Raw genomic sequence first — 24,354 nt, 5'->3', positions numbered from 1 at the left:
ATAGATCAAAGTGAACTTCTAATGGTACTTAGTTCGAACAATTAGTAGGTTATTTTCTAAGAATGGAGGAGCTAAATCATTCAGCGACCGGATTATAAATCGCTTGCAACTTTTTAGTTGCAATTTATACGAATCAAAATGATGAGTCTGATTTTTTTTTCTTATTTTATATTTAATTGTTATTAATTTTGGTTTAAATTAATTAGTTCTTAATTTATAATTAACGTATGTGAAAGCAGTATACTATGCATATTATTTCTATACTAGCTGTTGCCCGCAACTCCGTCTGCGTGTTATTCGAAATACGATGGTTAAGGTTATTAAAATTAATTCAAATTTCCGTACATATTACAGAGTAGCTGCCCTTTGGCTTCCACAGCACATGATCCAGATCTTCCATTTTTTTATTCGCCAAAATATATCCTCATCAGATTGAACAACTTTTATTAAGACGTCTTGTAGATTATTTTGGATATTAAATATTTTTTTACTAATTTATGAGTTATTATTTATCAGAAATTTCGTTTCTTATGCATTTGAACCGGCCGGGATTCGAACCCGGAACCCCCGGTGTCACAGACAAGCGCGCTACCGCTGCACCACTGAGGCCAAAAATTAAATAAACAAAAAACAAACTAACTCCCTTCTTTTTTTTACAAAGATTGCTATTTTCTAAAAAGGTCATTTGAGGTCACGTTTTATTTTTTATTTTTTACGAAGTGTGGCTTTCATGTTATGTCAAGTCTCGGTTGTACCCTCCACAGCTGTGTTTTGAAGCCCAGGGTCTGCCTTTTTTAATACCGCGTGGTTTTTAAAATAACAACTCGTTATGCTTATTTCAATTACCAGGACAGTACTTACGCAATGAAAATGAAAATAAAACAAATTTTTCAATTGTTTAAACCATTCACATGATTTATTTATACATTTTACACTAGCACAGTCACGTATAACTTACATAATATATAATTTCAATAAATATATACATCGAAATGTAAATTATATGGAAGATGAATTTGACTAAAATCAGTTAACAAAACATAATTTATTAACATCAATATAAATAGTGATTATTATTTAATTAAATTTACAATATTTACAACTTTTGCCAACTTGAATCAAATTAAACAGATTTTTTTTAAATAAAGAACAACATTCGTTTACTTTATTTTAATAGAAAAATCAAAATAGTTGACAAAAGTAAAAAAAAAGTCTTATTTATTTGGTTATTCCATCGCATCATACATTTTTTTTTACTAACCAGTCCAATTAAATTTTTATTAATATACTTTAATTACAGTTTCTAAGCAAAACCATCAAATATTTCCTTAATCAAAGTTTCAAATAACCAAACGTATTATAAAATTAATGTAAACATTAATTAAATTTGACATTAAATGTAAGAAACCGATTAAATTATAAAATATTTTTTACACCGAACCATGACAAAACAGTTAATTTTTTTTTAAATAAATAATAAACCTACAAAGTCTAAGCAGATAGGAACATTTTACGTAAAACTAATAGTAAATTATTATTCGAGTTGACATTTAAGTAACTGCAATTTTAAAAAGGAATTGTCATTTTTAAAAACAGAATTTCAAAAATTTCAGAACAAATTACAAATGTAGGTAAGTACCTACATCACATGCATTTTAAATTAATGATTACTATATCGATAATATTGAGAATCGATATTGTAAAAACAAAATTTATATTTTGATAGTCATAATGGCATAGATTTTTGACATTTTGTGTTCAATTGTAAAGGTGACAAAGAAATCTATCTACACACTATTTACACATTTATATTATAGAGATCCCCAGATTTTTTGTAAAAACAATCGCATGAATGAACAGTACCAAATTTTCCCTTAAAAATTACCTTTAAGTACCTTTCTATTTTCAATCATTTCAATTTTATTATAGCCTCTACCAAATTTCTATCCATGACCAAACACACAAAATAATAATTTTTAAATCACTATATCCCCCCTGTAGCATGACACGCGCTACGCCGTTATTATAGCGCGAAAAACTATCGCTTTCCGTTTCCACGACATAATTAAAAGCGAAACAGCGATAGTTTTTTTGCGCGATATAAACGGCGTGGCGCAAGCCTTGCTAGGGGTAGCAGGGCTTTCCATAAAAAATACCTGATACTATAGTACCTACTGAAAATACCTATAGTGAAAACCAGCAATTAAGACAAGGCATGTCTTTAAAACATATGGTCACGTCTATATCCCTTGCGGGGTAGACAGAGCCAACAGTCTTGAAAAGACTGGCCACGTTCAGCTATTTGGCTTAATGATAGAATTGAGATTCAAATAGTGACAGGTTGCTAGCCCATCGCCTAGAAAAGAATCCCAAGTTTGTAAGCCTATCCCTTATTCGCCTTTTACGACATCCATGGGAAAGAGATTGAGTGGTCCTATTCTTTTTTGTATTGGTGCCGTGAACCACACGGCACTTCCGGAACTTTGTCTTCAAAATCCCTTTAAATAATATTAATTTCTTCATCTTCATCGCTCTCAGTGGCCGTGCTGTGGTTATACAGCCCCTGAGCCATCAGCTGCAAGGCCAGGGGGTTCCTCTGGCCGGAAGCCTTCTTGATCTTCGCCCGCTTGTTCTGGAACCAGATCTTGATCTGGGCTTCCGCCAGGCCCAGCTCTGCAGCCAGGGCCTGCCGCCGTCGCTCGGTCAAGTATCGGTTTTCGGTGAACTCATGCTGCGCAATAAAAAAAGGTTTATGTTAGTATAGGAGTATGTTCAGTTGTGAAGTTGACGTTGTTGAAGAAAATGCTGCAGTGCAGTTTGTTAAAGCTTCTTCGGCGCTGACGCCTTGAAAGCGGCGGTAAGCTTAGTTTTAAGTAATTTATTTGACGTCAACCAATGTTGCGATACCAAAAGATTTGACAATTAAGTATTAAGCGAGCGTGTTATTAATTGTACTCATGATATTCTGAAATGCCGAAGTATCAAAAGTCTCTTTCTATCTATGACACATTAGTTTCGGTACCAACCTTCAGTCTAGCGAGCTGGGCCGCGCTGAATGCTGTTCTAGGTCTTTTCTCTTCTGTATTAATCTTCTTCTTCATCCTTCTGCTTCTGGGACCTGGGGACAAGGCAAAAAATATATTTAAAAAATATATAGGTATATAGTTGGAAGAAAATGCTGCAGTGCAGTTTGTTACCGCTTCTTCTGCGCTGACGCTTTGGAAGCGGCAGTAGGCAAACTTAGTTTTAAGTAATTTATTTGACGTCAACCAATGTTGTGAAACCAAAAGATATATGACAATTATTAAGCGATATGAAGTATCCTATAATAATGAATAAAAAAATTTCAACCCCGGTAAATACTATAATTCCGTGGTATTTGCGAAAAACCTGTATTATTTTGTAGGTGTAGCTAAATTAGCGCGAGCGAAGCTGCTGCTGTAAAAGTTAGTAACTGATATAGCTTACACATTGGGATAACATAATAAATGATAACATAGAACCACTCCATCTCATTTCCCATGAATGTCGTAAGAGGCGACTAAGGGACAGGCTTATAATCTTGGAATTCTTATTTTAGGCGATGGGCTTGCAACGTGTCACTATTTGAATCTCAATTCTATCATAAAGTCAAACAGCAGAACGTGGCCAATCAGTCTCTTCAAGATTGTTGGCTCTGTCTACCCCGAAAGGGATAAAGACGTGACTATATGAATGAATGATAACATAATAAATTAAAATTTTTACAAATTCAACGCGGACGAAGTCACTTGCGACAACTAGTGTGCAATAAATGGATCAAATTCATGGATATGGATTGGAGCATATATAGAATCTCCGACTCAACATCGTGTGTCGCGCGGTTCCCCAGGCGTCACAGCAGCCTGGCGGAAGATCTTCCCTTTGGTGGCGGTCGAGCCGAATCATCGCTCAGCTACACACCCTATTTTTGAGCAGTCGGTCAACATAAGCATCGATAAATTTTTAATTTAACATGGTTCCGTACAAAAATATTAATTTACTATGTCAAACCCCACCATTAGACCTGCCCCCCTATTATTTTACTTTATTAATCATACACTTAACCCTTCAATTAACTGATTAGGTATATATCCCTTCTAATATAAATTTAATTACGTTTTAAAAGGTTGTAAACTATCAGTGATTCTACTAAAATTACTTATTGAACTAATATTAAGATACATTTGGTCACGTCTATCCCTTGCGGGGTAGACAGAGCCAGCAGTCTTGAAAGGGTGACAGGCCAGGTTCAGCTGTTTGGCTTAATGATAGAATTGAGTTTCAAATAGTGACAGGTAGTTCATCATATAATCAACACACTTATAATCAAGAGAAAATACTTGTATTTTTCATAATTGGTTATTTATGGCAAAACTGAAAAACTACTGGACCGATTTTGATGATGTTTGGCAGAGATACAGAAAAATCTACAGAAATAATAAAAGGTAACTTAAAAATGGGAATTTCAGTTTAACACGGACAGTAGTAGAAATGTCGGAAAGTAGGTTTTCTGAGGAAGATTTATATCTATAAATGTTAACCGTGCGAAGCCGGGGCGGGTCGCTAGTTAGTTGAATTTATAAAGAAAACAAATAGGGATTCTTTTTCGCCTTTAATTGTGGCTAACACTGTACTATAGAACAAAGCAATATTTCTACTGAAAAGCATCGTTAAAAAAAATACTCGGGTAGAATTTCAGCAGTTTTGTTTAATTAAAAACACGAATAAAAAGGTTACTCTGTTTTATCGTGTGATAAACGACTGTACGATTCCAGATGCTTAATACCATCTAAACTGTACCTTATGTCTACAGACATAACGTCCTGTTTCAGTCAACGACGCCTGAAAGCAATTCGCACCGAATTTTTCAAATTCAAAAGATTTGTGTTCATACCATTTCCTGTTCTATTCTCAAAGCGATAAAACTCTGTGTTCATTGCTTACATTCGTTCCAATTTCAAAATCCATAGACTTCACACTTTTGAAGTCTGAAATAGAGTTTAAAGTCGTTCGGGCAGAATTCTAAATTCGAACCGTATGGAACAGCGTAACCGACATTATTAGACACACACTAAATGTGTTTTATGACCGCGTGATAGGGATCAATTCCGTTTGTAGGATTAATGGGAAAAAATAAATTGTAGGTACAGGAAGGCACAGAAGTGTTTACGGCCAGCATTTTCCTTCGACGATAGAATAAATTTATAAGACCCGCTACTGCATCTGATTGTGGTGATTTAAATGCTTTTGTGGCAATTAATGCATACAATGCAGTGTTGAAATGTGTTCTAAGCTGTGAGGGAGCACTAAGTACCTGTAAATGTTAATGATCTAGATAGTTCACCTCAACGTAAATTAGTATTGATCTTTGAATAGTGAGAAATGCTGTTAAAAACGAAGGAAGAATATTATAATATACTTGGGATTCCTCTTTTAGGCGATAGGCTAGCAACCTGTCACTATTTAAATCTCAATTCTATCATTACGCCAAACAGGTGAACGTGGCCAATCGGTCTTGTCAAGACTCTTGGCTCTGACTACCTCGCAAGGGATATAGATGGGATTATATGTATGTACATACGTATCAAAGAAAATTAATACAATTTGATTCTTACATTTTAGTCCCAGCCTAGCTGAGGCCTAAATCCAAACAAATCAAAACATTTTTAAGGAGGATGGTTTATATGTATATAAGGTGAGGAAAATTCTACTTATACTATAAATGCGAAAGTTTGTATGTCAGGATGTCAGTATGGATGTTTGTTACTCTTTCACGCAAAAACTTCTGAACCGATTACGATGAAATTTGGTATGTAGGTAGCTAAAGACCCAGAATAACATAAAGGCTACTTTTTATCCCGAAGTTCCCGCGGGATTGATAGGGTTTCCAAGCGGACGAAGTCTCGGGCGGCCTCTATTATATTTATATAAATGTGCGAAGTCGGGGCAGCTCGCTAGTTATAACAAATTGTTGCACCACATAACTGTTTCAAAACATCTCTCAACACTAAATACGCGAATGAAGTGCCCCGCACAATTTATCCCTCAATTACGACTAAAATAAATAAATTATCACCATTTGTACGAATTTCCATCGTTAGGGGATTTGCTGGAATTTTAATGGGAGCAAGTTGCTGTGTTTGTGTTTGTAATGGTCGCAATGTCTTCGTTTGTCCCCCCTATAAGGGTTAGGACCTAATCTAATTATATATATGTGGGAATGAAAGTAAAACAGTGCGGAATTACATCGTAAATCTTCTTATTTTATTGGACTTCTTAAAAACACATCTTATAACGTCTTACATCGTACCACAGACTCACTATCCTATCTCTTAATGTTACCAACGTAAAAATAAGTAAGAGGTCAGCTAACAAAAAGGATTTAAATAAAAACAAAAAACAAAACTTCTCCCACATATATACTTCTATTCTAAGTTTGGATAATTGTAAAGTTGACGTTGTTGAAGAAAATGCTGCTGTGAAGTTTTTTACCAAACCAAAAGATATGCCGTGGCAGAAAATACTGATAGGCCACTGTCGGCTGTTTGGCTTAATTATGGAATTGAGATTCAAATAGTGACAGGTTGCGAGCCCATCGCCTAAAAGAAGAATCCCAAGTTTATAAACCTATCCAATTTTATAACCTATCACATCCTATCCTATCCTATAGGTACCTATATATTTCCTTTTATTATTAATAAATTTTATTTTTAAATAAGTTTAAAATAAATTTTATTTTTAAATAAAATTTATCCTACTACTATTATAAAGGCGAAAGTTTGTATGGATGTTTGTTACTCTTTCACGCAAAAACTACTGAACCGATTACCATGAAATTTGGTATGTAGGTAGCTGAAGACCCAGAATAACACATAGGCTACTTTTTATCCCAGAGTTCCCGCGGGATTGATAGGGTTTCCATGCGGACGAAGTCGCGGGCGGCCTCTAGTAAATTATAAATAGGAAATATGTAGTATTATTTATTATTAAGAAAAAATAACAAATAAACTGTACAGTTGTACCTAAAAGATTTCCACTTTTTTTAAGCATTTTTGAAATATTTATATTTTATATAGGTACATAAATCATCAGATTGTTAAGGATGTTAATAATCACAGCAAAGTTCATAATTCAATTCTACTTTTAAATCTTCAAAAAAAATCAATCAATTGACAAAAGAGTACATATTTCAAAATAAGAACAGAACAGTGAAGCCCTTATGCTTTTACACGTTTCAAAGTAAATGTTGGCTATTGCAAGTTCACACCCCAAGCATGTACTTACTAGCCCGGGGTGGGATTCTTACTCGTGCAAACTAAAGTGATTGGTTTTTCACAAGGATGTACGAAAATATGGATGTGCCATATTTCGACAAGGAATATATAAAATTAGACTTACGATATATATTTTTATATGTGGACGCTCTTATGTGAATACAAGAAAATTAGTCTACATTATTTTTAAAGTTCTAGTCTTTTCATAAAAATATGTTGGTAGTTTTTGAGTTAATCCCGAACTACCATCCCATCCATTTGTATAAAACAGAGTGTGTTTATTATTTCAACATTCCAAAAAAAATATTTGGCAATTTGAAGTTTCTTTTTAAATAAGGAAATGAATATTTAACACGTCACTTTCACAACTCGTGCTAAAAGCCTTAATCCTAACCTAATCCTACAGTTTATGAGGCATACCGCATCTATTGTGTTTGCACATCTATGTCACATTACATATTCAGTGCTCTTCGATACGAAATTTAAATATTCTCTCTCACTTTCTAACCTTATTTCAAATGACACAAAGCTTATTTTCCTTTGTAAATATTTTTTTAAATCGCCGTAGACTTTATTGCCCGAAAAATAAGGTGTAATTCTCGCTGTAACAATAAAGAGCTAATAAGATTTCGTTTTTTATAGGAAATTGGATTGTATGTTGCTAGAAATAAAGTACATTTTGGCGTGCAGATTTTTGTAGACATTATACAATTTGTGCACGCATTTTTGGGAATTGATTTTTTCCTACTGTGGGGTGCGTTATGGCGCGAAATTACAGGGTAACTGTAAGGTGAGGTAACAGTTATTTACTGTCTTTTCGAAAAAAGAACAGTTTCTTTTTTTGAAACGAATAGTACGTTGTTTTTAGTCTAAAACAATGGATACTCTTTATTAAAATTAATAATTTTTTTTTTTAATTTTTATAGCAAAGACATTTTCACTTAATTAAGATTAAAACAAATAAAAGTAATCAGTAAAACATTAGGTAAGTGAAAGGGGAATCTTAACGCGAATGTTCTTCACTGTTATAGTTTTGTTATAATATACTAAAATCTATTATAAACAACCAATATAAAAAATCCGAAACCGTGTATGTTCGTCTGTTACATGACAGTTCTAGTTTATGCGTTAGAATGAATAAGATGAAATTGTGTATGTATATTTGACGATATTCCTTCTTATACTTATAAGCACTTCTAAACAAACCTTTTTTTTTTTAATTCTTACAGGATAACATTTTACTTCATATAACCTTTTTAAAAGAGGACCGCCTCCAATCGATATCCTCCTTTTTTTAAGGTCGGTAAAATTTCTAAAACCCTCTCCTAATTGTAAAAAATAGTATTCTGAAAACCGCATCCAAATCGGTTCAGCGAAACGAGAGATAATCGCGGACAAATATGACCTACCGGTCAAACTGAGACAGGCGGTTAGAAATACCATCACATAGGTACTGAAAAATACAAATTGGCCGATTGTAATAGCTATTAATCAAAACTTGTTACTTAATAATTGGTAATTTCAACTCAATAATAACATAATTGAAAAAGTTTTAACGACAAACCATTTGATAGTTGAGCGATTGTCATAGGTACAAAATTTCGTATGATTTCAGTATGATTATACCTATAAGTCTATTATTACTTACAAAATAGCTTAATCATACTATGTTTTGCGACATTTGAAACCAGTTGTAATAAAACATACATACCTACACTATAATCACGTCTATATCCCTTGCGGGGTAGACAGAGCTGACAGTCTTGAAAATACTGATAGGCCTCGATCCGCTGTTTGGCTTACTGATAGAATTATTGAGATTCATATAAAGTTTAGTGCCGTGTGGTTCCCGGCACCAATACAAAAAAGAATAGGACCACTCCACCTCTTTCCCATGGATGTCGTAAAAGGCGACTAAGGAATTGGCTTATAAACTTGAGATTGGATTGGTCTTGGATTCCTCTTTTAGGCGATGGGTTAGCAACCTGTCACTATTTGAATCCCAATTCCACCATAAAGCCAGACAGCTGAACGTGACCTATACCTAAGTCTTTTCAAGACTGTTGGCTCTGTCTACCCCGCAAGGGATATAGACGTGACCATATGTATGTATAAAGTTTATTTATTTTTTGTTACTTGTATAGACAGAGTTTCCAATTTTTACCTTAAATAAATTACTTTTTACGCGGGCAATGTCGCGGGCGACTACCCACATTAGTTGTCAACTAATTGACGTTAGAAGTGCTAACAGTCCTCTGTTGTGTGTTTGAATGAGACAAAAAGATCATTAACAGTTCGTTTTGTTCGTTTCACCGTTTCTTGTTCTATAACAGCGCCGTGTGGTTCCCGGCACCAATAAAAAAAAAGAATAGGACCACTCCATCTCGTTCCCATGGATGTCGTTAAAGGCGACTAAGGGATAGGGCTAGCAACCCGTCACTGTTTGAATCTCAATTCCACCATAAAGCCAAACAGCTGAACGTGACCTATACCTAAGTCTTTTCAAGACTGTTGGCCCTGTCTACCCCGCAAGGGATATAGACGTGATTATATGTAGGATATATAGCGGGCGACTACCCACATTAGTTGTCAACTAATTGACGTTAGAAGTGCTAACACTCCTCTGTTGTGTGTTTGAATGAGACAAAAAGATCATTAACAGTTTGTTTTGTTCGTTTCACCGTTTCCTGTTCTGTAACAATATGACATTAAAATGGAGATCCGTGGTGACAGGATTTGAACCTTTGTCCAGTGGTCTAGTGGTTATTATTCCCGGCTGCCACATCACAGGGCCGGGAAAGAGGTGTGATTTTATGTATGTATGTATGTATTTATGTATGTACGAGTATGTATGCCACGTCACAAGTCCGGGTCAAATCCATCATTTAACCACACAGCTGAATGTGGCGTATCAATAATTTCAATACTCTTTAACTGACTCTTTATACTGTTAACTCTGTCACCTCGTAAAAGATAAAGACGTATTGACGTCACATCACTTAAATGTAATTATAACTACTACCGCTTCCAAAGCGCATGTATAGTAGAAGCGGCGTAACAAACTACACTGCAGCATTTTCGTCGGACGTCAATTTGCAAATATAGATCTCTTAAAACTCCATCGTGGACGAATGCACATTGTCTACATTAAAAAAACATGAATTAATATTGTGCTGTGTGGTTCCCGGCACCAATACAAAAAAGATTAGGACCACTCCATATCTTTCCCATGGATGTCGTAAAAGGCGACTAAGGTATAGGCTTACACACTTGGGATTCTTTTTTTAGGCGATGGGCTAGCAACCTGTCACTTTTTGGTTCTCAATTCTATCATTAAGCCAAATAGCTGAACGTGGCCATTCAGTCTTTTCAAGACTGTTGGCTCTGTCTACCCCGCAAGGGATATAGACGTGACCATATGTATGTATGAACGTAGAACTAACAAGGTGCGGAACCTACATCGCGGCATCGGGATTCGAACTTGGCATTCCTTTCAATTAAAACGGGCGTTTTCAATCGAAGTACGTCAATTAACACGATTCTTGGAAATTGCTTATGATTGTTGCACTATCGGTACAGTCAGATATATATTTATGTTAGAAATATTTTCATTTATTTATTAATAGAGTGCCGTGTGGTTCCCGGCACCATTAGAAAAAAGAATAGGGCCACTCCATCTCTTCCTCGTGGATGTCGTAAAAGGCGACTAAGGGATAGGCTTATAAACATGGGATTCTTCTTTTAGGCGACAGGCTAGCAACCTGTCACTATTTGAATCTCAATTCTATCATTAAGCCAAACAGCTGAACGTGGCCTATAAGTCTTTTTAAGACTCTTGGCTCTGTCTACCCCGCAAGGGACATAGACGTGACCATACGTATGTATGTATGTTATTTTATTTACGCGGGTGGAGCCGCGGTTGGTATAATAATTTATACATATTTTTATTTCACTGAAAATTAGTCATAGACTAGAACTTAACTTGATCTGACTTAAAGGGTTTTTTATATTTGATACTGTCATTAAAACTACATGTTATTTTTTTATTTTGCAAGCAAAATTCACGCAATATTTCGAGTGAGATTACACTTGCGTGCATTGAAACAAATGTTCCCCGTAGCAGAACCGATTGATCCATCATCGTATAATTGCAGCATTGCCTATAAGTGTACGGCATTGTCAGTAAGTGTATATATACACTGCAATTCATACACCGGTCGTTTCATTAAACAATTATAAATGATAATTTCTTTGAATTTTTTTTTTCATATAAACTCTGAATATAGATCATATAATTAATATATTTCATGTAGGTAGAGAAATTGAAATTTATGAAATACATTTATTCATATCACCCTTTTGGGGTAGACAGAGCCATCAGTCTCGAAGACTGAAAGGCCACGTTCAGCTGTATGGCTTAATGATGGAATTGAGATTTCAATAGTGAATATTTGTATTGCTCGTAAATACGCCTAGATATAAATGATATTTCTCGGATTAGAATGATTTTCGAAATAAAGAAGAATGCAGGGATAGTGGCAAGTGGAAAGATGTTGTCTCTACCTACCCCCTCCGGGCAAGAGACATAATTTTATATATGTTTGTGAGAAGAATCAATAGAGACTAAATACGGCCCTGTGTTAACCCTTCAAAAGTCTGTCGCCTGTACATAAATTCCATCGGGACAGATGTGGTCTTTTCTCAAAAACGATAAATTTGAGAATTCGCAACAAAAACTCGCCCGTTTTGCCGCAGAGACGATTATCTGTTTTTTTCTTTTCTTGTAATGAGTTTCAGATAATATTCGTTCTGTTTAGATGTTAGAAATAAAACAGATAAATAAAGAAAAAGAAATGTAAATCACGAGGTTTGAAAATAATTTTAAAATAAGTATTAAAAACAAACAATTTTTATGTTATGCTCTAGGAAAAGTAGATTCTTAGTTAAAATAAATAAAAAACAAAATTTTAATTAAAAAAAAATAACTCTAGGTACTGTTCTGTTGTAAGTTCAAGGTATTCACGTCACTACTTGACATTAAGTAGATACCAAAAAGGGAGATATTCAATTTTTTTTAATAATGCCTAAATCGACGTACCTAATGTCATTAATATATACAAAATTTTGTACGCCACGTATCATAACATTTAAACAATAACTAACAAGAAAATCATAACAAATATTGGAATAGAATAACAATTTTCATTATGCATTACATTGTATTCAAATCACATCAACATTTAAAAAACTTTGTAGCGATTTGCTGAAATTACCCGTCGGCAAGATGGCGGCCTGGCAGCTGTCAGTTTGACAGCTGAATGGCGGGAAAACGCACTTAAATCGTCCGCACGCAAATTTATGCTTATTAGTACAGATAGGACATATATTTTCTAGATCATTCAAACATCTCGCTTGTTTATTGAAATTTATTGTATTATAATATGTTTTAAATGTATAAACTAATTCAGATTTCTAGCATTTTATGAAAGCGTAGACAAATAAATAGATATTATACAGGTTTTAGTAACAATAATGTTAATATGGATATGATATAACAGCTAATTAAACCTATAAAGAAAACAAAGTAATATTATCACGAATAACTAACTTCTACTTCAAACCAGTTTTACTTTATAATTTCTTGTAAGATACCTACAGGAATCTAACATAACTAATTTAAAATAAAATAACCTATATGTAACCTATTGTTAAAAATGACATCTTTCGAAATTACGTCATTGGAGAAAAAATCATTATTGCGTAAATGAATACATTTTTCATTAGTTACCTTTTTATACATGTAACTATTAGTACTCCCGACCTTTAACCAATTTCGTCACGTCAGTAATTTTCGAAAAAAAAACGTCCAAACTATTTGTATAATTAACATACAATCAGTTATTAATTATTAACACTTTTCAAAATACGTTGAAAAACATAAAAAGGATGTATAAATTAATATATTAATATTTAATTTTCTTGCTGCCATTATATGTTACACTTTGACCTGTTAGTAACAACTGCTTGGATGTTGTTTTTTTTTTATTGTTTGACGCCATTTTTTTAGACAGCCATTTTTAAACCTTCCTCAATCTGTTACCTGTCACCAGTACTAGATTCTTAAGTCTGCTTTTTAGAACAAATTAGGTAAGTACACGGGTTCGAATAAAAAAAAACAATAGTCAAATATAAAAGACATCCAAATAACAGTTAATTACATTACATCGTACGTATATACGTACAAAACAAATCGTATATAAGTAACATTAAATTAAAGGCTTATAAACTTGGAATTCTTCTTTTAGGCGACAGACTAGCAACCCGTCACTTTTTATGAATCTCAATTCTGTCAGTAAGCCAAACAGCTGACGTGGCCTATCAGTATTTTCAAGACAGTTGTCTCTGTCTACCTCGCAAGGCATATTATGTACTTTTGTATGTATGTAAAGAAAATCGTAACGAAAGAAGGTATGTCTTTACCTCCTTCTCTATAGACGATAGCTAAAAGTGAAGGTGACAATAGAGTAGGTACTTACCTACTAAATACAAATTAGTTTCAACGAGACAAACCATAGAGACCGAGCTAACCCCAATATGGATTCTAGACAAGATAAGAAACTTTTTCTGATTAGACTCTAATTAGAAAACTTGGAATCGAACCCGGGACCTGTGGCTCAGAGGCTAAATATGTGAAATAGTGTCACGTCTATATCCCTTGCAGGATTGACAGAGCCAACAGTCTTAAAGATGATCAAGTTTTTGGCTTGATAAAAGAATTGAGATTCAAATAGTGACAGGTTGCTAGCCCATCACATAAAAGAAGAATCCCAAGTTAATAAGCATATCCCTATGTCGCCTTTTAAGTCATTCAAAGGTAAGAGAAGGAGTGGTCCTGTTCTTTTTTATAGGTGCCGGGAACCACACGGCAACAGGCTAAAATAAGCAATTTAATACGTTAACAAATGAGTCACCTTTCGCGGAAGCCTGCAGGCTATCTGGAGAACAAATTTCTGGCCATACAGCCTCCGCCGGCCCCGAGAAGGGATAGGCTGAGGAAATCCCCAGTTTTTACTACCTACTTCGTATGGTTTTCATATTTTAGGTGTTTTTTTTTTTTTGTTTTTTCCACTTTTTATGATTTTGGCTGATGTCCACCGAGCACAGCTCTGTCACCCAGGTACTAGATTTTAAATAAAAGACGCCGAAGACCGGGCAAAGTGGGGAGATAAAAATGTGGAGGAGGAGGTGTGAGTCCACTCATAATAAACTTTTAATTTACCGATGTCAGTACTTGAAAGATATTGTCAAAAATTTGATATGAGGAAAGATGCGGTCTCTGCCTACCCTTCCGGTAAAGAGACGTGATGTATGTGTATGTATGTGTATGTATGTGTGTGTATGTGAATGTATGCGTATGTATTTGTATGTATGTAGGAATATGTAGGTATACATATGACCAACGTAAGCCATACAAAGACTTCTCCCCACACTAAGGGTGATACAGAAGATCGCCTATTTTTAATTTGAGCACGCAGATGACATCGCGGGCGAAACAAGTTAATAATCAACATCATTTCCTCCCCAGCAACAGACAAACTGACCTACATTGCCGCTAAGGTCATAGGTTACAGATACTGTATAAGTAATTCATGTTCCCGAAGGAACTAATACATTCGCATATTAACAGACATCTCAGAACACTGCCATTTAAATACATCAACATACAATAAACTTGATGTATTAATAACTTATCATTTTTAAAGTGTCTCAAAGGAAATTTATATTAAATTATGTGAGGTTCCCGGCACCAATAGAAAAAAAGAATAGGACAAATCCATCTCTTTCCCATGGATGTCGTAAAAGGCAACACAGGGATAGGCTTATATAGGTACTTGGGATTCCTCTTTTAGGCGTTGGGCTAGCAACCTATTACTATTTGAATCTCAATTCTATCATTAAGCCAGGCAGCTGAGGCCATTCAGTCTTTTCAAAACTATCGACTCTGTCTGCCCCGCAACGGATATAGAAGTTATTATTTGTATGTATGTATGTTTACCTATTGGTTTCCCTGTTGGTGCCTTTTGTTAAGATATGTTTCTTATAAGTAACTGTTCTTATTTGATACATACATACATACATATACATACATATGGTCATGAAGAAATTGACACAAATAAATAAAGACTAGCCGTAAGTATGACTAATGATGATGATAAAAAAAAGTGATTGAAGTAAAAGTTTCCATAATAATGACAAAAACCCTTTAAATGTAAATAAAACATCCGGGAATCACACCGCACCAATACAAAAAAAGAACAAGACCACTCCGCCTCATTACACAAAAAAAAAACATAAACAAGCAATAACAATTAAATTTGTAACCAAAAAAACAATTGAAAAACGAATAACACACAATTCAGCACTTACCAGAACTAGGCCGGTCGCTGTATCTGGTGCAGTAAACCCACGCTGGCCACAAATTAGCATTTCCCTGGGACATCTGACTGTTGGTGTCTGTACTTCCACACGTCGAAGGAGCCCCGCTGGAGGTTGACGACACAATAGAACTGGCCGAATCCGGCCTCTTCTGCGCCTCTACAATCTTCGGAATCTCCTTCTCTTTTTGAACTTCTCCAATCTGTGAAACGGTCTGCCTCAAACCCCCGAGTGGCGGCAATCGACTAAAATCACTCGGCTCTTTAGATTTCAAATAATCGAAACTGTACTTCTGATAATCGCTCTGGCTTTTGGACAAATCGTAAGGTTTGTACAATATGCTGTGGTTGGGGCCGACGGGTTTTGGTCCTTCGATTTTGTTCGTCTTCCGCAACGCGTTCAAACCAAATTCTGGATGTAGGATGTTGCTTATAGAGAAACCTATTTGTGTGGACGGTTGGACGCGATTCCTCAATTTGTCCGCGTCAAATTGCTCATTTATTTGTGGCTTCACATCCGGTGTTTCGGGTCTGTAATAGTTCTGGTAATCCATTTCGTTATGACTCTGCTCTGGACTTGGGGGTGGGGAATTCGGCTGCAATTTCACTATAGTCATATTTGGCGAGTTCCTTTCGTATCTCTGCTCTATAGTGGTACAGGTATACTGACTTGGTGGACAATAATTCTGGTTGTCTCCATGCGGGCCGGGCACTCTCCCTGCGACGGGACCGGGGCTGTTCGCCTGATTAGGACTGCAACGATCTTCGAAGGCCATTTCACTCAAGTTCAAAACACGTTTTAGAGTCACATTAATTAAGTTCCATGAATGGCTTGATCGATACACTTTGTGAAGACTATAACGTCGTCGTGTAGGACTGCGCTCGCGGCCGCAGCACGAGAGAGACTGCGCCCCGCATCATTATCGGAGGACACGCCCTCTGACAAGCTATTCCCCCTCCACTCATTTTTGTAGGCGTTAACCCGTGCACGTTTGCGACGCAAGCAACGCCATAGCCTCTCTCCCGTCCCTGTCTAGTTTGGAACAATTTCCTTCCAATGAAAGGGATGGATGATCACAATTGATTTAACCTGATTGTGTATTTAGTGTGCCGGGTAGAGATTTGTAAATTCAGTTGTAAATTGCCGGTATGGCTCTTTTGCGGGCTCATAATGTATCAATAATATTGCGGTTTGCTTTCTGTACGGAATTTCAATTATAGTTTTGACAGAATTATTAAATTGATAGGCAACATTGATGAATTATTGAGCTGGTGTTTGGGTATCTTGAATTTTTTAAGTAATTAAGTTGTAGATGTAGGCAGGACTGAGTCATAGCTTCTTTATTGGAGTTATTCTACGGAAATCAATTCGTTGAACTCAATTGTGTGATCACGGTAGCCATTTTGAACGGTAATTGGATCGACAAATTCGCTAAATTATGTTTTTTTTCTTTCGAACTAATCGAATCTTTTTTTGAATCCTTTGTGGCCAGTTTAGGTATTGCTTCCACGTTGGTCTGATAGCAAACATTTGTATACTTTATTGGACGTAGCAAGTTAGCAATGTTACTTATAATATCGATTTTTTATCGTAATTTAAATCTCAATTTTCATAAGTCGCTATTTTTCATAATACTTATTTAAGTTTATTTTATTTTATTTGGAAAACAAACAGTATATATCTTGTACAAAATCACATTTAGTTAGTTTGTGTGATGTTTGAAGCCAAACGAAAATGGTTCCTAATTTATTTCCTTTTTAAGAACTTCTGCAAATGCTTCTGCAATGACAACATGTTAAATTTCTATTTTAATCAAGTAATTAAACTTATACAATAATATACAACTGTGTACAATTATGCACCAAACATCAAAATTAAGGTCAAAATAAGCTTACAAACTTTGAGGTCTTTAGAGGCCCCTAGCGACGAATCTCGTATGTGAAAAGTACGCGACGGGTAGAGGGTTAAGACAGTTCTTCCTCCTTTTATCATTATTACTTACAGCACTTATCAATAACTTAGTAAATAAACTACTTTCCTTTCAAATACGTTTAACAACTGAATTAATCTTAAGAAATTCAACAAATATCTTTTATTTTTATTACTTTTCTCCATTTTAGTTCACTTAAATATTAGTAATTACCTACTTACACTAGTTCAATCTGAATTACAAATTTTGATAAACCATCTTTGATATAAGTAATTCTCTTTGTTAACAGAAAAAAAAAATTATACAAATTAAAAATTTTCATCAATTAGATAATATGGGACATTTCAAACATCACTTCATAGGTAATTGTCATATTTATGTCTGGTTTCACAACATTGGTTGACGTCAAATAAATTACTCGAAACTAAGTTTACTGCCGCTTCCAAGGCGTCAGTGCAGAATAATAGGTAACAAAGTGCTGGTTACTCGTATATTACTCGCCAGTCTCTTAGTCGCCTTTTACGACATCCATGGGAAACATGGAGTGGTCCTATTCTAAAATGTCGGAAACCACACGGCACTTAGTAGGTTCTTTACTTTTTAGCCATATAAAAGGTATTTCACTAAATTTAGTAGGTATAACGAACGACATTTTTCCAGAGCAATAGGCAAAGACTGCAACCTGCCGTGCCTTTCCCAAAGTTCGATTCCTATCACGGCCAAGAACCAATTTCTTTTTAATTATGCTTACAGTAATGGACTGGCATAGAATATTTAGGTACCTACTGAAATTAACAAAACCCATCGCCTAAAAGAGGAATCCCAAGTTTATAAGCCTGCCTCTTAGTCGCCTTTTACGACATAAATGGGAAACATATCTATGGAGTGGTTCTATTCTAAAATGTCGGCACTTAGTAGGTACTTTACTTTTTAGCCATATTGTATTTAAGAAATGAATTTTTCAATAAAAAAATATAGGTACTACAAAAAAACTACTTATACTTTACATTACCTACATTAGATTCATTGTTAACCAATACTCATTCATACTGTGTGAGGGAGTTGCGTACAACTCTTACATACATAAATACATATAGTCACGTTTATAACCCTTGCGGGTTAGACAGAGTCGGCAGTCTCGAAAAAACTGAAAACACAAACAAATTTTACGATACTAAGGGATAGGCTTACAAACTTGGGATTCTTCTTTTAGGCGATGGGCTAGCAACCTGTCACTATTTGAATCTCAATTCTATCATTAAGCCAAATAGCTGAACGTGGCCATTCAGTCTTTTCAAGACTATTGGCTCTGTCTACCCCGCAAGGGATATAGACGTGACCATATGAATGTATGTATGTATGTACAAACAAATTTTTACATTTTTATTTTCACTTCATGAATAACAATTAGGTATTCGTATTTCTTTCCTGGAAATGATAATTTTGAGACTGCTACCGGAATCCATTTATAAGTAAAATTCTTCTTAAGCACCGCTCACAATTAGTATACAAAAGTTAGTAACTTGCTAACACAGCTATTTGAAATTACAATCAGTGTATTAGGTTTCATCTTCATTCAAATATCATTCATATTTGTTGGTATGTAAAGTTTATTTTTGACTGTTAAAAAGTCAGTTAGACTGTACTTACTAATTAATACGATGGCTCATTTTGATAGTGGCCCGAAATTTGTTCCCCATTTTCATCGTACCTTGAAATGTAATAAGTTATAAAGATTACACGATTTTTTGCACTTTTGTTCTCAAATTATCAACGTAGTTTTATTTATTGACTCTGATTATTATAAAATAATAATAAAATAAATATACTATAATAAAAAAATAAATAAAAATTTTTAACACAACTTTTACTGTGAATAGAAACCATAATTTCTTATTAAAAAAACGAAATTCATTAATAATAATGCCGTGTGGTTCCCGGTACTTTAGAATAGGACCACTCAACTCGTTCCCATGGATGTCGTAACAGGCGACTAAGGGATATGCTTATAAAATTGGGATTTTTCTTTTAGGCGATGCAACCTGTCACTATTTGAATCTCATTCTATCATTAAGCCAAACAGCTGAACATGGCTATCAAGACTGTTGGCTCTGTCTACCTAGCAAGGGATATAGACGTGATTATATGCATGTAAAGGAACTACACTGGATCGTTTTATTTATTTTAAATAAATTAGGTTTAATGTACAAATAGTCCTAAAATATAAAGCGTGAACATATATGTATGTAACGTGGAATTTTACCCTGAAGGATATTAAGGCCCACAAAAGTAAGTTTTTTGCTTTCAGGCCACGTTGTGAACATTTAAAATAGAGTTACTCTCCTAATTCATGCATTAACTTAACCCCATCATATCGGTGTCGTCGGTTAAAAAAAACACGAACAGGGAGCGCCAACACTTTGACACTTGCACTTATGGTAATTACTGTATTGTTTTGTTTTTCATCAAGATTCTGTTCGGGCTTCTGGTGTTGACTTAAAAAAAGGTGTCTGAATCCATTTATGTGCTGAAATAAATTAGACAATCTTGAAATGTCTTTAAATAAGTAGATCCAGATGAAATCAGAAAAAAAATCAGTTCTCATCACATCTCATTCGGAATTCGAATCAGGGACGTAAGTACTGTGACACAGACCAGCGCACTCCCGCTGTCAGAGGCCGTCAAAGGAGGAATAAGTCTAGATAATAACGCAGAACGTCTGCAGTTCGACTTCTGAATCTTTGTCATCGCAGAATGCAGAACGACATTAAGTCCGCCCTTTGTACATTTCTTTTTGTGCAATTAAGTTTTAAATAAATAAATACCGTGGTTCCGTGGTGCCGTGTCTCTCCATTCTCTTCTTCCACTCCACTCCATCTCTTTCCCATGGATGTCGTAAAAGGCGACTAAGGGATAGGCTTACATACTTGGGATTCTTTTTTAGGCGATGGGCTAGCAACCTGTCACTATTTGAATCTCAATTCTATCTTAAAGCCAAATAGCTGAACGTGGCCTATCAGTCTTTACAAGACTGTTGGCTCTGTCTACCCCGCAAGGGATATAGACGTGATTATATGTATGTATGGGTATGTATAAATAAATAAAAGCATAGTTGCATATTTATTTGCCTGAAGCCACTAGGAGTTTTTCGCCTTACGAGCGATTCTCATTTTTTTTGCCAATAACATAACTGAGTTTGTCCCGTGACTTTATATGTGAATATTATTTTTTTAACCACTAATACCTATCGGAAGATGTTTTATACATATAGCTGATTGTTTTAAGACACACAAAAAAAAATAGAAAGTCTCTATAACTGTTAAGTTTCTTCTAAAATATTGATTTTGTCGAAAACCAAAAACGTGAATGTATGAAAAACCATGTGTCCCATTCTGAAAAACGAAACTTCAACCTCAATTATTGTAGTCATCGCCAAGTAAACTATAAGAATTTTATGATGTTTTAATATAGTATGACTAGTAATATATCAGAAAAGCAACGTAACAAAGTAGTTTAGTAATATTTTACAATTAAAATTAACTTATTAGTCTTGTCCCAGAAGAAGTTCCAAAACTTCATTCCAACTTTTGTTACCTGTTTTTGAACTAGTAAACCTTATATAAAACTACCAAAGCATTTATTTTTTTGGCGTTGGCAACATTGCAACTCCTGTCAAAGTCATTCCAGGTTGTTTAAAAATATTTACTGGCCATTCTGTAGTCGTACACCAAACGTGTTGATTGTGTTCTGAGCAGTATCCACTTTTTGTTACAGCTGAAAAACGGTAAGTTTGTTGACTGTATTTACGATATTTTTATAATTTTCTTTAGGTAGTATCATTAGATATGTGAATATATTAGCAAAACGTCTGAAATTAAAGTTAACCTATGTTTTTTCGTTGCTAAATCTTTTTTTCCACTTGTTTTGTTACTTCTTCTTTTGTTACTTTAATACGGTAACGTATAAGGGGAAAATAAAATATCAAAAACGGAAAATGTAAAGCTGTGTTTACATTCTGCAGCTCAACAAAATGGCATTATCATCCGCAGCTGAGAAAATGCGACGCTACAGAGAAAGATTAAAGTTAAATCCAGAAAAACATGAGGAATTAAGGAAAAAGAACTTAGAAAGAATAAAATCAAAATATAAGTACAAAAAGATATCTGACATGACAGAAAGTGAAAAAACAAAAGTTCGAGCAAAATGGAGAGAACAAAAACGAAAAAAAAAGGAAAGTACTGCAGGTTCCGCTTCGGAAACAGCAGCCGAATCGACAAAACAATCGATTCCAACAGCAACGACATACACTACACAGGGACCAGATATTGAACCAAATCCACCGGACCAATGGTTAAAAAAATATAATCGCCTACGTAGGTGTACGCAAAAATTAAGATTGAACCTGAGTAAGGCAAAAACTCGAATTGTGGTCTTGGAACGAAACAATGAGACAGCAAGAAAAAAATATAGAAGACTGCAAATTTTCACTGAAAAGCAAATGAAGAAGTTTGATGCGGAAATTAGTAAAATAAAGGCAAGAAATGAAATTTTAGAATATGCATTGAAATCGACATACAAAAAGTGCAGTTCAAATAAAGAAAGGAATGTTTTAAAAAATATTGTAACAGATGATACAGTTATTAATAGTAAATCAAAATCATTTATTTCTAAAAAAATCGGTGTAAGGGTAAGAGATAGCAAATATAAAAGGAGAAGTACATTTGAAACTAATAAAAATATTATAGAATTTTTTCATCGTGATGACGTAAGTAGGGCCACGGCGGGTAAACGAGAGTGTAGGACATTAAAAAAAAATAAACAGCAAATTAGATATCTTCTTAATAGCCTGCGTAATTTGTACATCAAATATAAAAAAGAAGGTGGTAGAGTTTCGTTTTCTACCTTTTGTAAGATCAAGCCATTTTACATTTTAACTCCAAATTTACGTAATCGGAACACATGCCTTTGCATTAAACATTCTAATATAAATTATAAACTTTTGGCTCTTAAAAAATATAAAACGATTGATTTACGTAATACTGATGATTTGTTAGCAAAAGTTTCTTGTAGTGTAGAGACGTTTGATTGCATGTATGGAAAATGTACAAACTGTACAAATATTTCATTGAATTACGATTTACAAAATGTATCCATGGATGAGGCAGTTACATGGCAAGCATGGGAAACTGAAAATCACTTCTATAAAAAAATTACCTCAAATGGTGAACAAGAAATTAAAACCAAAAAGACTGTAAAAACACATAAGACAGGAACACTTAAACAATTGATAACTGCCTTTGAGGCTGATATAGCGGCATTCAAAAAACATAGCTTTAACATGTGGCATCAATCAAAATGTTATCAAACATGCATCAAAAACTTGGCAGAGGATGAAATAGCAATTCACTGTGACTTTTCCCAAAATTATGAAGGTAAAATGTCAGAGGAGGTGCAATCAATGCATTTTGGTGCGTCAAAATCACAGATAACCTTACATACAGGCGTCATATTTTTTAAAGATGGACAAAAGTCATTTTGCTCTGTATCCCCTTCTAATGTGCACCAGCCGCACGCCATTTGGGCCCACCTTAAACCAATTATAGATTTAGGAAAGACTATGGTTAGTAATCTTAGAAACATTCACGTTTTCTCAGACGGTCCTAGCTCCCAGTATCGTCAAAAGAACAATTTCTTTTTAATCAATTCTTTTTCAGCATTTTATGGCGTAAATATTACTTGGTCATTTTTTGAAAGTGGTCACGGCAAAGGTGTCGCTGATGCAATAGGTGGGATAGTAAAAAGGGCTCTTGACAGAAAGATTTGTTACGGAGAAGATATAATGAACGCTTCTGATGTTTTGTCAACTTTGAAATCGTCTGTCAAAACAGTTAATGTTTTTTACATAAGCGAAGCAGAAATTAATACGATAAAAGAGTACATACCGAAGAATGTCAAAACTATAAAGGGTACTATGGAAATCCATCAAATTATTTCTGAGCCAAACAATGACCATATACAACATCGTAAATTGAGTTGCTTTTGTAGTACTCGTAATAATAAAATATCTTGTTCTTGCTATGATCCAATTAGTCATACATTTGAGACTGCTACTAAAGCAAAAAATCGCATTTTAATTGACAAGTCGCCTGCATCACCTGACTTGGAAACTGTTAGTTTTAAAAGTGACTTAAGTTTATTAGATGCAATAGACGATTTGCCAATAATATTTCTTGACGAGACTGATTTACCAAAAGTATGTGATTTGAATGAAAATAATAACCGTCCTATTATTTGTACCGATAGTAAAGTAATAGACCATAATTTAAAAAACTTAAATAATAATCTAACTGTATCATCTGATCAAATAGAGAGGGACCCAAAAATATTGCCTGGATGTGATTCTGGGAAAGTAATTGATCATACTGTGCAAAACTTAAATAATAATCTAACTGTATCATCTGATCAAGTAGAGAAGGACCCAAAAATATTGCCTGGATGTGATTCTGGGAAATGTCCTAAGGAAGAAAGGCTCAAAAAACCTTTCAAGAATAAATCTTTGTCTATTGTCGTAACTCGTCAAGTATTATGCATTCAGTGTAAAAATCCGACTCCGATACATGGATTAGTGAAGTGTATGTGTTGTAAAAAAAATTATTGTAAAAACTGTACAGAAAATCAAACAAATTTTGATTA

General features: G+C 34.6%; 1 protein-coding gene across 1 annotated transcript; it reads right to left on the bottom strand.

Annotated features, from left to right (window-relative positions):
• Positions 1 to 1,120: 1,120 nt before the first annotated feature.
• Positions 1,121 to 16,654, bottom strand: LOC106133176 (segmentation polarity homeobox protein engrailed). The gene is made up of 3 exons (XM_013332814.2): positions 15,723 to 16,654; positions 3,027 to 3,118; positions 1,121 to 2,731 (listed from the first exon to the last, which is right to left on the bottom strand). Exons 1-3 carry the CDS (start codon positions 16,504 to 16,506, stop codon positions 2,501 to 2,503), a joined length of 1,107 nt encoding a protein of 368 aa, XP_013188268.1. The 5' UTR covers positions 16,507 to 16,654; the 3' UTR covers positions 1,121 to 2,500.
• Positions 16,655 to 24,354: the final 7,700 nt, after the last annotated feature.

The sequence above is a fragment of the Amyelois transitella genome, chromosome 29 (genome assembly GCF_032362555.1).
Source record: "Amyelois transitella isolate CPQ chromosome 29, ilAmyTran1.1, whole genome shotgun sequence".
NCBI lineage: Eukaryota > Metazoa > Arthropoda > Insecta > Lepidoptera > Pyralidae > Amyelois > Amyelois transitella.
The sequence above is the reverse complement of the archived record's forward strand: the minus strand, read 5'-3'. Positions and strand labels throughout refer to the sequence as shown.

What these genes read in the sequence shown, in the direction of transcription:
- LOC106133176 (XM_013332814.2), bottom strand. Translation starts at nt 16,506, where the DNA reads ATGGCCTTCGAAGATCGTTGCAGTCCTAATCAGGCGAACAGCCCCGGT. An exon ending in CAGCGACCGGCCTAGTTCTG is followed by an intron (nt 3,119 to 15,722) that starts GTAAGTGCTGAA and finishes CCTTGTCCCCAG; the next exon opens with GTCCCAGAAGCAGAAGGATG. An exon ending in CCCAGCTCGCTAGACTGAAG is followed by an intron (nt 2,732 to 3,026) that starts GTTGGTACCGAA and finishes TTTATTGCGCAG; the next exon opens with CATGAGTTCACCGAAAACCG.